This window comes from Diadema antillarum, unplaced genomic scaffold, assembly GCF_040938485.1.
Source record: "Diadema antillarum isolate AM-2024a unplaced genomic scaffold, OU_Dant_1.0 seq00000403_RagTag, whole genome shotgun sequence".
NCBI classification, from domain to species: domain Eukaryota; kingdom Metazoa; phylum Echinodermata; class Echinoidea; order Diadematoida; family Diadematidae; genus Diadema; species Diadema antillarum.
Genome location: NW_027271393.1, coordinates 657,576 through 672,511, shown reverse-complemented (window position 1 = coordinate 672,511; position 14,936 = coordinate 657,576). Strand labels below are relative to the sequence as shown.

Genomic DNA, 14,936 nt, shown 5'->3' with positions numbered 1-14,936 from the left:
TATTACCGTTTTGTGATACGGACGCTGAACGGGCAATCAATTGTATCATGTGACCAGGCCTTGATGCATACCAAGATATATGTACAAAAACCATATGCAAACCTCATATATCAGTCCAAAATGTTGGATAAAGATGGGCAAAATTGCCAATTCTATTTGATTTTCAAATTCATAATTCTAAAAAAAGAGAAAAAAAAATGATTATACACATTACTGGTGTTAAATGGTATCGGTGAAAACGGTGTGTTAGGAATTAATTAACTAACCTACCATGGTCACAGTAATTATTTGATAATCAGTGTTACTGTTAGTAACAATTTGGTATATTTTATGATCAGCCCGGGTGCCATGTCTTTTCACATTTCTCACATGGGCAGTTGGTAAATGCACAGGCTATGCTATCAAATGCATTTCAGTATTCAAGGGTGAGCAATGACATTACAATATTTTTCACTGATATGCAATAAGTTGGTAACCTTAGAAAATTAACTGGACATGATTACAACATCAGTGAGCTGGTATGTAGCCTTCAGCTCCAGTCTTTTATGTGGAAACTGACATGAGACAAAAGACTCAAAGTATGACAAAATTCAGATGACTAAAAAAAAAAAGAAAAAGAGAGAGAAATGTTTTGGACAACAGTTCAAACTCACCCTTGTTGTAATTACTTGTCTATTTATGACTACAACAAATAAACTATTAAAAAAAAAATCTTGTTACTCCTACATACAATTGTACATCACCATTCATTCACATATCTACACTGCTTCAGCATGTTCTACAAAAGGTAAAGATGACACAATCAGATGCAATGCACTATGCCTGACATTTGTGCCATGATGGAAAATTTGGAATGATACTTATTCTGTACAAGTTACCGTGCTGATTTCTTAAGGGCTGATCATTACTATAATCTCATCTAAGTCAGAAAGCTCATTAGGGGGAATATCTGAAACCAAACAATGGATGCACAGAGAATAACCACCTCACCTTGTGGGACTCTGAGTAGAATACTTTGCTCAAAACATTATTTCATAAAAAGGAAGGGGAAAAAAAATGTGGCATTTTTAAAATCCGATTACATTGTGTTACAATGAGATACCAGAAAACCGAGCCTTACAACTTACAAATAAAGCACAGGATGTGAAGTTGTGGAATAGCATTTGCTTCTCAGCGGCTGCAAGATAAAAGAAAGGGCAAAAAGTTTCATGAATAACAGGTAACATATTACACAGAGTGCTACAAAAACTTTTTTTTTATACCACTTGCCTGACCAGGCAAGCAGATTTTAAAGTTGTTACAGAACACTTGCCTGAACATGAATTTTACTTGCCCGAGAAGAAAGTCCAAAGATATGAAACAAGGCAAGTGCCTAATTGTGTCTCGCCCATTCGCGTACAACGAATTAATATTCTTTATAACTCCCAGAAGTTAATTGACCTGCTTATGACCTTTGACCTTGTGGTGACCTTCAACACCCCAAGGGACATTAACCATCCAAGTTTGGTCACAATCGGACAAAGGGATCAAAAGTAATGAGCCATAATCGAAACGCGCTATAAAAACTTAACATTGGGCCCTTAAAGTTTGTTAACCCCTGTCTGTGACCTTTGACCTTGTGATGACCTTCACCTCTCCAAGGGACATCTTCCATCCAAGTTTGGTCACAAACAGACAAAGGGATCAAAAGTTATGAGCCATAAACGAAATGCGCCCCAAAAACTTAACATTGGGCCTTAAAAGTTCGTTGACCCCTGTCTGTTACCTTTGACCTTGTGGTTACCTTCAACTTCCCAAGAGACATCTACCATCACCCAAGTTTGAATGCCATTGTAGCAACATGTGCTGAGTGATGCGTGATAAGAGTCTTTCAAGTAAACTTTAACGTATGACCGCAAATGACCTTTGACCTTGTCATGTGACCTCTTACGGCACCATGACATGAAGGTACCCCCAGTGCATCCAATTTTCTTTAATGGCCAAATATTCACTATGTGCAAAATAAAAAGACCCTGGAAAGGATCCCAACCTCAGAAGTATACAAGCAAACAGTAATGAAAGTGAAACTTTTTTTTTCTCCCCACAAATGTCAGAAACCAAGCACAGAAAATGAACCACAGGAAATACAATTTATCTTTTCATGAAATAAACATCTATGTTGCTTAGTTGAACACATTTACAAGATTATCAAAATTGTTGCATATGACAAACAGCAGGTTACTTTGGAATGAACACTTTCAGGAAAGTCTCAAAGAAAGCATTACCAGGCACTTTACCCCCACTTTCCTATAGGCACATTTTAGTTAATGTCCTATACATGCAACCCAAATATAAAAGTGGATTGACTAAATGCAGCAATATTGGCAGCACACAACAATGAAAGTTTGAGGAAATTCGCACAATTCCTTCAAATCAAAAGTTATGAATTTTTCAAGTTTCGGAGCCTCCACTGCTGGATGAGAAGACTGCATTTTGTGCTGTAACAGATTTTTAAAAAGCATTTTTTTTTTTTCAAATGACAAGTACATATACCCTTGCCTTGAAAAAGGCAATCATTCCCCCTGCTTTCTAAGAGGCGAGTCAAGAGCTCTTTTATTAGGCTAGAAAAGAGAAAATATGTAGAATTTTCTTTATATTTTCCATGTATTATTTTCCATACATGATGTCACAAAATGTATACTCTTCTTATCTAGCGATGGAGGAACTGAAACTCCCAAAACTCATTAACTTTTCAACAGACTATCTGATTTTCCTCAAACTTTCACTGATGTATTCTACTAACATTGCTATGTGCAGTCACTCAATCCGCATGTATATTTGAGTTTCATTTCCCTTTAAGTGCTCTTTTCAAGCAAGGATTGCATGCATAGCATTCTTCCATGACTCTAGCTGCAACTGAACGTACCTCCTGCTCCTACTCCGGCTGCGGCTACGCTCGCTGCGTCGTGGAGCAGGTGAGCGGGAGCGGGACCGGGACCTGAAACATAAAGTTGGAGAACGTTACACACTGACCCAGCACATGCTGCTCAAGGGGTCCTCCTTGTTGCTAAATAATTTGCAATGACTGCCCCTTGTTTCTGAAATACATACATATACGACCCTCTCTAAGAAATATTGGTGATTACAGAATGAATCTGACCCTGACAAGATAACTAACTATCAAAGTGCTGGGTGAATAATTGATGAACAGAACTGTAAAGATCCTTTAAATATTTTCCATAAAAGTTAAAGAATCTTGAAAAAAGCAAGAAACACAAATATTCTCACACAACTAAGGCTGTTGGAAGCATTGATCTATTGAGCTTTTACTCTATTTCATCCTATCATCATCTTTTTTCAAGTAGCAACAAAGTAATGGAAGGGTCAAACTTAAAAAATCAAAAGTTTACACACCAAATATGTGTACTTAGAAAAAATAATAATAATAAAAAAAACCCTCGTTAAAACCTTCGTGGGTGAGAAGGAAATTGCAAAGAAAGGGAAAAGGTGTCAGGAAACAAGAAGAAAAATGTTATAATTCTTTTTTTTCTTTTTTTTAATCACCACTTAAAAATCTGGTACAAGACTTACATCAGTTCCTAACCTCTGAAGTCTTTTTCAATTTGTACTTCTTTTGTATTCTTGTATAAAAACCTTACTACAATTGTAACTGCAAATTGCCCAGTTTAACTCTATTCACTTCAAGGATCTATCTCTGCTCATTGCCATCAAAGTTTGCTAAGACATAAAATCACTCATGCATCAGGATTCTGTACATAACACATCAACCACTTATCAATCATCCTAAGCATTTCTTGTCATGTTTATGTTGCTACAGTAAAAGAAACCTTGCACTTACTACCTGTTTTCCTCCACTGGAAAAACAAAGGTGAAGAAATGACAAGGAGGGGATAAAGAACCCCCCTTATTGCCAGCAGTGCAGGGAACTACAGGACGCAGAAGGACGCGCTAAGACTGAGGACGCCACAGACGCATATGTGATCTTTTATTACACGTGCAGAACTGACGAAACTAGCATAACCCTGAAGTCGTAACCAAATGAAGGGCAGCAACAGAGATCTTAGCAGACATCCTCGCAAACGACAGAGCGTGCATTTCGTCGTGCCACAGCCCCCGTGGATATAAGACGACATGGACGGCATGGGGCTTCTCTTGAAGCCGGAAACTTGCGTCGAATTTTGACGGGGACTTTTTGCCGCATATTTCTTTCTTTTTTTAAAGCCGCATGAAGTGCAGATTTGTAGTAAAGGTGTGTGTGAGGCAGACGTGGGGCTTTTTAACGGCCTGCGATCTTTTCTCCATCACCGGATCTGATATCCTATCATGAAAAGATCACATTCCGTCAACTACCCCATGAAGGAAGGCGCAGTGTTGCGACATGGTCGTTCACTGGAGAATTTACTGGGCGTTAGATACGGGCTGTCAAGCCACTAACAAGAGAGTCCTGAAAAGGAGGGAAGGAGTAATCAGGGAATGGTCACAGAATCCTGACCATGTTAGATATTAAATTAGAAGCAACACTATAAATAAAAATAAAACAATACAATTCAAATTTGCATTAAAAAGAAATAAATGTTTTGAATGGTATATTATTGAACTATTACGCAAATGCAAAATGTCTGATCTTTACACACACACAAAGCAAAAAACAAAAACAAAAACAAGAAAAAAATAGACAGATCAAGTGTCTGAATTTGGCGAAATTCCTGGTTCCTGGGAGAAATCACACAGATTAACATAAAAGTTCATAGGTATTCTTGCACATTAATTCCAGTCTTTCACATTTATTTTTCATCAGCAAAGAAAGACATATATGAAAAAATCAACATACACAGCATTCATCAACTACTGGTGAAATACAAAAACCAGTGATATGATATATCATTTAGTACATTGATGCAATAAGAATGATTTTAAAAATCCTTTTATTCACAGAAAATCTCAATGACATTGGAAGAGGATTCATGCTTCCTTTTCTGGGAATTCTTTTAAATTTGTTAATACTCTTTTGGTTTTCCTTTTATTGCCACAATTGTGAAAACTTTCTGCCTCTTAATTTTTTACTTTTTTCATATCTGCCACTTACCTGGAGTAACTTCGACGACGGCTACTCCCACCTCCTGACCTGCGGCGACATTCGCGAGCAAAGTGTCCGACCTCTCCGCATTCATAGCATCGGCTCTCCCCCCTGGGTGGACCCCCGCGGCTGCCCCCGAATCTCCCACCTCCACCGCCACCTCCTCTGTAGCCACGCCTGCGCGAGTCTCCATTGGACATTTCCACCCGGGCTCTCTGGCCGCAAATGTTGCTGGTGAATTCAAGTGCACAACAGGAAGTTAGGTTGTTAACAAGAGAGATGCATGGGATAAAATGTAAAGCCAGAGAAAGCATAAGGGAGGGGATCTTAAAACTACCAGGTTATAGTGCAGTACAGCTTATCCTTGTCGTCCATTATTGATCACATTACTGTTGGAGACCATTGTCCCAAATGGAAAGTGTTTAACTTGCAGCATTACAGTGACGTGATTGAATGTCTATTATCAAATGCCTTTTTAAATTCTAGATGACATACTGAAATCACAGTTATCATTACTGTTCAAATTGTCCAGTTCTTGCTGCACTGTCACCATTGTTTTACAGCTTGTACCTGAACTACTTGCATGTGTTTGTGTGTGTGTGTGTGTGTGTGTGTGTGTGCCATGTATGAGCTCAATCATTCACCATGTGATGTGAAGCTTTGCTTTTGATACATTTATTTATAGTTTTCCTGTAAGTAAATGACCAGATGTCATGAAATGTGCGTAAGAACTATTGCAATATTGCAAAGGTACTCACTTTCATGCAAACAGAAGTAACATTCACACACTGTTCATTTCTTTTTTGTGTGTGTAAGCGGGACTGTTGATTCAAGTGAGTCATGATAAAGTCAACCCTGGATATTTGAAGGGCTTACACCATGGAGTTTGGGAATCAAATTGTCATTATTACTATTATTACTATTTTTTTTTTTTTTTTTTTTGGTATTACTAATAGGATTCCAATTTGTACGAGGCAGACACTATGACTTTCTGTTCACCTTCACATATATAAGGACTCAGAGAATGCAGCAATATTAGTAGAACACATCACTGACAGTTTGAGGAAAATCAGGCAATCCGTTCAAAAGTTTTGAATTTTTGAAGTTTAAATGGCGCCATCACTGGACGAGAAGACTACTTCAGCTTGTGATGTCACATGCATAGAGCGGTATAAAGAAAATATAAGGAAAATTCAACATATTTTCAGTTTGCTCGCATAACAAAAGAGCACTGGACTTGCCTCTTACGGAAGGAAAGGGGAATGATATTACCCTTGACATACATCAGTAACAAGTCGAGGGATGTGTACTTAAAAAAAAAAGAAGGAAATTTTGTCAAATGCTTGTATTTTCCTTATATCGTTCTATGCATGTGACATCATACACTGTAGTACAATAGCCTTCTCATCCAGCAGTGACTTTACAGAAACTTTGAAAAGTCATAACCTTTGAATGGTTTGTCTGATTTTCAGCAATGTGCTCTACTGACATTGCTGCATTCTCTCAATCTACATGTATATGAAGGTGGTTGTGTCCTTGAACTAATTCATTGTGAGACATTACTGCTGATAATACTCACGTAGCATCCAGTTCCTTCACTGCATCTGCTGCATCCCGTGAATCCTCAAACTCAATGAAAGCGAAGCCTGGTGGGTTCCTGGCGATCCACACGTGTTTCAGGTGGCCGTAGTAGCTGAACTTCTTCTCAAGCTCTGATTTGCTGGCATCATTTCCAAGGTTACCTACGTAGACCTTGCTGCTAGAGGAGGAGCCGCTTGATGATCTTCCATATCTGGACATCTTCTCCCGACCTCGCCTGAGCTATGGAAATACAACACAAAACATGCATGAACAGTAGTCACAACAGACATCAAGTAAACAACAGAACAATATCAGATGCCTTGGATGACTTGCAGTACTGATCAACTCTTGAAAAACAAGGAAAAGTAGAAATTACGCGGTGCGTAATATATGTCCCCGCCGGAAGTAGCATTTAGTAGCAAAATGTACAATATAGGTAAAAAATCAAGGTCAAAGGTCAAAGAAGTCAAAGGTCAAAATTCTGTGTAGAAGTTTTGAAGCCCTCACCTAGTGCCATCACATAAAGGAAACAGAATCGAAATCGGGTTAGAAATGGCGAAGGAGTAGCATTTTGTAGCCAATGTACAATATAGGTCAAAAATCAAGGTCAAAGGTCAAAATTCTGTGTAGAAGTTTTGAAGCCCTCACCTAGTGCCATCACATAAAGCAAACGGAATCGAAATCGGGTTAGAAATGGCGAAGGAGTAGCATTTTGTAGCAAAATGTACAATATAGGTCAAAAAATCAAGGTCAAAGGTCAAAGAAGTCAAAGGTCAAAATTCTGTGTAGAAGTTTTGAAGCCCTCACCTAGTGCCATCACATAAAGCAAACGGAATCGAAATCGGGTTAGAAATGGCGAAGGAGTAGCATTTTGTAGCAAAATGTACAATATAGGTCAAAGGTCAAGGTCAAAGGTCACGACTGAAATTCTGTGTTGAAGTTTCAAAGCTCCCATGTAGTGCTATCATATAAAGCAAACAGAATCAAAATTGGCTCATAAATGACAGAGAAGTAGCAAATTGAAGATTTTGATCACACACGGACGCACACACGGACGGACGCACGGACGGACGGACGGACGGACGGACACACGGACACACACACGTACGGAGCCCGTTTCATAGTCCCCTGCTCGAACTCGTTCGGCGGGGACAAAAAATCCTACCACAGTTACAGGGCTTTTTCTGTGCTCGTCTTTGACATGTTGAACTTATTTGACTTGACTGCTCTAGCAACAGGGTTACATGTAATGACACATCATGGCCTGGCATCATCACAATGACAAAGGCATCAAGAAGTCATTCCTGTGAATCCAGGGTCCAGAGTCTCTAAAAGCAGGTGTCTAGATCCAGTATGTCCTATGTGCTCCACCTACAACATCCTGGCATTATCATTAAATATGCCCCTGTAATTCTGTTCCAAAATACTAGTAGCTAGGTCATGCTCTGGTACAGGAGAGCCAGGTATAATATTCTAAATAGGCTCACTTCCAGCATTTGCCTACAGTTGACTCAAACCAACTAACACTTGAGGCATATCACACATTTGTGCCATGTGTCATTACCAGCACCAGCGAGTCCAGACTAGCAATATTGTTCTGATTTCATATCACTATTACTTAGAACATAAAGGGCTGAATTAACGAAGGAGGTTTAAATTCAAACCATGGAATAAAATAGGTGTACCTTTGACATGCACTTTGTATCAATGCACATTTGTTACTTGATACCTAGCCAAACACATGTGATTAGACTGTTTTCATATTCAAACGGAAGTGAGATATGATATCACTCAAGCCACATCAACTGGCAATGTATAGAGCTGTACATCATACACCACCTCGCGAAGAGAAAAAAGAATTACATCAATTTCATACTTTCTAAACAACTTTACTTACTTACAATATTTTACACCCCATTCTAACTTTTAACTACTTTTACATTCCATTCTAACCATCTTTGTTTCGTAAAGATAGATTAAAAGTCAATAAAAAGCTACTATGTTGTAATTGATTGGGGGATTTGCGATTGATAAGGATCAATCGCACCACTATGACAGTCTTGATAAGGCTATAGTGTTGCCTTTGGCTGTGTACACTGTAGCACATACAGCACGTAAACGTAAATGTGTGCACATCAAATTCGGTGCATATTCTCTGAAAACATTCAGTAGCGCTTCCTTGTACATTGAGTACGTACAGCGTACAGGATACACATGACCATGGTAGGGCTAGCCAACCAGCGATATCTGGCTGGCTGCTGTGCTGTCCATCAATCATGAAATGAAAATGAACTTAACCAGGGGCATTTGGGAATGAAGTGAGCTCTTCTTCAAGAAAACTTGCAGCCAAACAGAGGAACGCCAATGACAAGACTGGAAAAGCGAAGAAAAAAAGACGATGAGAATTGATTGGAAATTAGTCTAGAAAGTAGAATGTCAGAAAAATTAGGCGACTTTCATTGTAATGGTGGTATAAGATACTGCATTGTCTGTTGATGAGGCTGTTTCCAGCTCAGCAGCGGGCATACATTGTAGGCCACACAGCACGGTTACAAGTGTGTGGCTGTATTCAGCGACTCGGGCTAGACTGTACGGATACAACCACATATGAGCATATGGCTGTATACATTTACCTTGTTAAAATCGGACTCTATGCAGTTCTATTGTTTTTTTGGGTTGGATCATCGATCAGCTAGAAACTACAGACAGTTAGAGTGGTGTTGCTCGTCATGCTGGTCATGCACATCACACTGTCTTAAGTATAACACCTAGTCATTGTCATCTTAATCATGTGACAGCGTAATTAAAGGACAAGTCCACCTTCATAAACATAAGGATTGAGAGAATGCAGCAATATCAATTTGGGAGACAGGAAAAATAAACCTAGTGCAGTGGTTTCTCTGTATCTCTTGCTCTTCCTCATTCTACCTTTCAATATTCTCCATTAATGTTACTTCAGCTCAGAAATAACAACTGCTAACAGACTGCTCATAAATATGTGGGGTTTTCTACAGATGTGCAGACAAGACAGTGAGTGAGCACTGCATTGGCATTGCATTGACCAAAAGATAGGTCTGAATCTGGTCGTCAGGGATATGTTCCGCGGAGACTACATCTTGGAATCTTCATGAAATCCCCTCATATAGAGGAGGGCCGCAAACTTGCAAAAGTAAAAAAAAAAAAAAATGACTAAAACTAGAAATGTTGCTATGGCGACTGGTATGCCTCGCCATAATGCAGGGTTCTCCTAATAGGTCTATAGTACAATGTCTTGACAATGAGTGATGATAGTTTCACATAATACATATCGGCAAAATATTAAAATGACAGGTTTGTTACAAATGTGTTGAATGTTCACTTTCATTGAACTAGGTTTAATTGGATGAATGGCTATATTGTCTAAGAGTGCCGGTATTTGGGCATTTGAGGATTTTTACTTGACTTTTGACCCTTTCATAAGTTTAATGAAGAAGTGAAATTTAGCACTTTCACTTGACCTTTGACCTTATGGCCAGAAACTTCCCAGAGAATCTCTATTGGGTAATATTTGCATTACACTAAGTTTCAAGAAAAAGTCCTGCTGGCATAGATAAGAGGAAAATAGTGAAATTTTGAGAAGTTGACATTGACCTTTGACCAACCTGACCTTTGACCCATGACCCCTACATTTTCATAATTACTGCCAGTCAGTGCATGCATATGTACTAAATTCCATGAAGATACCTTGAACTATTTGTGAGATATGGAGAAAAAAGTGAAATTTTAACATTTTCACTTGACCTTTGACCTCATGACACAAAACTCTCTCTGGAGAATCTTTATTTGGTAGTTTATGTAAAAACTAAGTTTCAAGAAAATACTTTTAGGCATTGCATAGATATGAGGGAAATAGTGAAATTTTGTGCATTTGACCTTGACCTTTTACCTTGAGCATGTGTGCCCAAAAGTTGATGGGCACAACTTCGCCCATTCATACATATATACATGCCAAGTTTCATTAGGATACCTCAAACGGTTTTTCAGTTATGCCGTCCACAAAATTGATTACGGACGGACGGACGGACAGACAACCCCAAAACGTATTGCCTCCGGCGACACTCTTGTGGCGGAGGCATAAAAATGGCAATCATGCACTTTATGCCTCTATATTATCCGTGTGAGATTTTACCCTAATTAAGTAGTGCAAGAGAATTTGAGTACCTATCACTAATCAGGCACCGCGGGTTTGACAGCATTATGTTCCGGTAATGTGTACATGTGTGTAGGATCTCGTGTTGGGATGCAGTGTGTGTGGGAAAAATGAAAGCACAGTACGCCACACCATTGCTCGCCCTTCCTTACGCGGCGTGATCGAGCAGAGGGTGTGCTGCTGGGCTGTGCACGGCACACGATGCAACTGAACTGGGGGAAACTTTTGCCTTCCATTTGTGATTTTAAATGAATGGATATTGCAATATATCTCAAGCAGGGGATCACTAATTAACCTACTCAAAGAGCTTAAACATGTCCACTGTCATTGCCAAAATTATTCTGCGAAATAAACAACAACAAAAATTAAATAAGATTGTATCCCAATCCGTAACTCTCTTACCGCCTACACAGCCATTTACCGGCAACCACTACATGCACACACACACACACACGCACACACACCTCTCCTGCGCAGGTGGTTTGTGCAAATTGCAGTGGCAGCGGATGGATGAAGGAGACATAAAAAATATTTATGTAACTGTGGCTGGCTAAGATGTTCAAAAGTGGAAGCTATTGTATCGCAGACTTCCTTACACTTTGCGGCATGATCACAGCAATTTCTGCAGTGCAATAATGTAAATGTAAAGCTTGATAGTCCTGAAGCGGAGAGCAGCCAGAGGCATGCGAGGCGATATTGCGCAGTGCTTGATGCAATTGTCAAAATCGCAGTGCATGCTAGGCTAAACTGGTGGTATCTGTCTCTTCACGCCCAGCCAGCGAAGATCCCACTCAGCGAGTGAAGAAGCTAGCTGCTCGTCTGTAGCTGCAGGTATCTGTGCGCATGCGCGGTAGTTGATTTGAATAGCGTTGTGTTCTGGAAGATGGTTGACAGACCTGTGCAAAAAAAAAAAAAAACAGGATTTTTTCGGATTAATGTATAAAATCGGCCAGCAAAACATAAAATAGGGCTAAATTAGGCCTACATATTCCAGTTGAGCTAATTTCAGTGAGGCTGAAATTCCCTTTAAAGGGCATTTTTAGCTGACAATCTATTGTCCCGCGCTGATCAATAATTTTGCATAGCAAAGTGACACGAGTAGATTGTCTCTTAAACGGAGGGCTGACCATACATGTTTCAACATCAGATAAGAAGCCCACCGTGAGGAGACAGATACCATTCATCTAAAGGCCAAGCTAGGCGGGCTTTAGTCACTTGAGTGATGGTATACCTATGTCGTTATCATTTGTCAAACGGCGTTCCAAGCAACAGTAAAGCTCGCCAGCTGCTCAGTGCGTGGTGGTTCACGGGAATGAGGTACCATTTCATAATTGTCTGCTCTGGAGAGTGCAATGCTGGTTGTGAGGAAAGAGGAACTCTTCTTTCTATTAATACCTTATTATGGTGACAAATGCATGACCGATCACATGAACTTAAAAGACAACCATGTCAATGTATCAGTACACTTTTTCCAAGTTTTGAGTGTCACATGAAAGGAACGATGCATGTCTCACTGAATGGATGAGATCTCTCAATGACAGTGGTAACACTATTCACAGGCCAGCCTGCTCATGACTGCAGGTTTGTGTTTAGGGCTTCTTCTAACCTTCAGGGTGCTACTTAAGCACTAGCCTGATTGCCCGGGGCAAGTAAAAAATCAAAGCTGGGCAAGTGTTTTGAAACAATGAGAAAAAATGCTTGCCCAAATTGGGTAAGCAAAAAGTTTTGAAACCATCTTTACTTCCCAACACTTACATGTTGTATGTGAAAAAGTCCCACCAATCCAACACCAACACTATCTAACCAATACTCCCCACATATGCTGTTTATTCAAATAATTGGGTTTCATCAAGCCCTTAGCTTTAATCACAAGTGATTTTCTATATCATTTTCTTATATCTTTAGATTTTCATTTCGGGCAAGTAAAATTCAGGTTCGGGCCAGTACTAGTATTCTGCAACAATTAGAAAATTTTGAGAGGGAGCTTGCGCACGCACTGGAGGATACTAGCGAGCTTGCACATGCATCGGAGGATACAGTATCCTCCAGTGCGTGCACAATCTCAAAATCTCACAGCTTGCGCGCTGTCTGTATGCTGGATGCGTGATGTGATGTAACGTCGCATCGCGGGATTCCACAAAACAAACTGGAGTACCCACCTACTCTATCAGTGTGGAATAGTAATTTGGAATATACATGCACAAGATCAGGTTAGTACTGATTTTATTTTTTTCGTTACCAATTTTTGTAAAAAGATGTCAGACTTCAGCTTCAGGAGGCTGATTCGTGCGCGGAGAGGTGAGAGCTGCAGAAAAAAGCACTGAAAATATTTAGTCGGATCAAGCCGCTAGATGAGGCAGATGGGGCAGTCCTCATGAGCGGGTTTCCCAGACTGATAATACAATGTATGTGATATATCTAGTCTAATCATCATTTTCGGTAAGTTGTAAAATGTGCATGTCAATATTGATAGCACACATGTATAATGATGTAGATATGAACTCTCAGTCTCATTAATGAAGATTTACATTAGATGAGCTTGAGGTGACAAAAATGATCTAAAGTATCAAAACTCAAAGCGACTGCAACGCGATCGCTGGACTCTCTTGACTTTGTGTTGTGGATCGTGACGGTACAGCCCTGTCGCTATTTACAGCGCAGCGACTGGGCTGTGTATAGTTTCAGCAACTGGGCTGTGTGTGTGTGTGTAAAATTTATTAGACATGATTGATAGACCTAGACTAGACTCTAGTTAGTAGGACCTATCAATGGAAAGAGGAAAAGTTCCTCATTCCTCACCATCATTCACATCAACATTGCACTTTCCAGAGCTGACAATTACATGTATGAAATGGTAGCCCTCCAAAGTTTAATTACCTTCTCTTTCTTTTTCTTTTTTTTATACGCTCTGTACAGCTGTACGCAGTTTCCCCACATTCATTCACACACACGCTCACAATCTCCTTGCTCACAACACTCACTGTTTCAAATCGTCTGAGTGTAGGGCCTACAGAGACTCCCAGACACAAACCCCATTACACATTGCACAGTGCATTTAGCGCAGAAAAACTACTTGCTTCTGCTCTGAGTCTCATCGGTTGAGATCCACATCTTACGGCCTGCCCATCTTACTTCTAAATATACGTACCGAATGACTGAAATTAAAGATATGGCTCCGTAATGTGTAATTTTAGCTAGCTAGCCTTTGATGTACTTGATGCCCTGCCCAGTCGAGTCAGTCTTTTTGCCAGCGGAAAGATACACCCGATTCGTACATGTGCGTATGCATATGCATGTAACAAGTACCGTGCTTTTGGTGTAGGATTTTTGCTACTGGATATCAGGGCCGATTTATCATATCCTACGGCGTGTGTAGGGCTGCTTGTAACGCACGCACACGCACAGCCTGATTTCTACGAGCGCTCATTCGCTGCATGTACATTCGCTGTACGTACAATACCAGCGCAAATGCACGTAGGCACACTGTACGCATACCATCACGTACAGGGTGCTCATGATCTTAGGCGTGGCTTTTACTAGTACACTGTACTGTGTTTGAAGCTCCTAAACTACTAATGCATGCATACAGCAACATGTGGTTTCTTTAATGTTATCATGTAAATTGTTGTGAATAACTCTCTCATCGATTTGTACATAAAATGTCTTGCCTGATCGTAATTGTAGCTAGCCTATAGTGTTAGTTGAGATGGGAATTCAAGTCTTTGCGTACAGTATTCAATACAGGAATTCAAGCTTATTAAATTTTGATGAAAATCGGTTTTGAAATGGCTACTGAGATATCAAAGAGCAAAGTAAAACAAAGTGTTCCTAATAAAAGGTGGGTCCCACCTTTTATTTGGACCACTTTGTATGTTTGTCAGTGTTGCTGCTGTTGTTGTTATATTATAGCGCACCATTTCAAAGCCATTTTTCATCACTATTTAAAATCAATTTTGAATTCCTCTTAGCTACGCTCTTCAATATTTCATATATACAGTGGTTTCTAATTACCTCACTAAAAGTAAAACCCTGAATCTTCCTCTCAACCAAAGCTATCGCTTTTACCATAGCACATACTGTGGTAGCTGA

General features: G+C 39.8%; 1 protein-coding gene across 2 annotated transcripts; it reads right to left on the bottom strand.

The window, feature by feature from the left end:
• Nucleotides 1-717: 717 nt before the first annotated feature.
• On the bottom strand, nucleotides 718-14,129 carry LOC139732175 (serine/arginine-rich splicing factor 7-like). Of its 2 annotated transcripts, none has more exons than XM_071643048.1 (5): nucleotides 13,996-14,129; nucleotides 6,657-6,898; nucleotides 5,087-5,308; nucleotides 2,906-2,977; nucleotides 718-1,177 (listed from the first exon to the last, which is right to left on the bottom strand). In XM_071643048.1, exons 2-5 carry the CDS (start codon nucleotides 6,875-6,877, stop codon nucleotides 1,171-1,173), a joined length of 522 nt encoding a protein of 173 aa, XP_071499149.1. In that variant the 5' UTR covers nucleotides 6,878-6,898; nucleotides 13,996-14,129; the 3' UTR covers nucleotides 718-1,170. The 2 variants fall into 2 exon arrangements, with proteins under 2 accessions (XP_071499149.1, XP_071499150.1); XM_071643049.1 differs by having other exon boundaries at nucleotides 6,657-6,893; nucleotides 13,996-14,108.
• Between the last annotated feature and the right edge of the window lie 807 nt (nucleotides 14,130-14,936).

Coding starts and splice junctions, on each gene's coding strand:
- LOC139732175 (XM_071643048.1), bottom strand. CDS start 6,877: ATGTCCAGATATGGAAGATCATCAAGCGGCTCCTCCTCTAGCAGCAAG. Junction 5,309..6,656: donor GTGAAGGAACTGGATGCTAC/GTGAGTATTATC, acceptor TGAATTCACCAG/CAACATTTGCGGCCAGAGAG. Junction 2,978..5,086: donor CGTCGTCGAAGTTACTCCAG/GTAAGTGGCAGA, acceptor TTTATGTTTCAG/GTCCCGGTCCCGCTCCCGCT.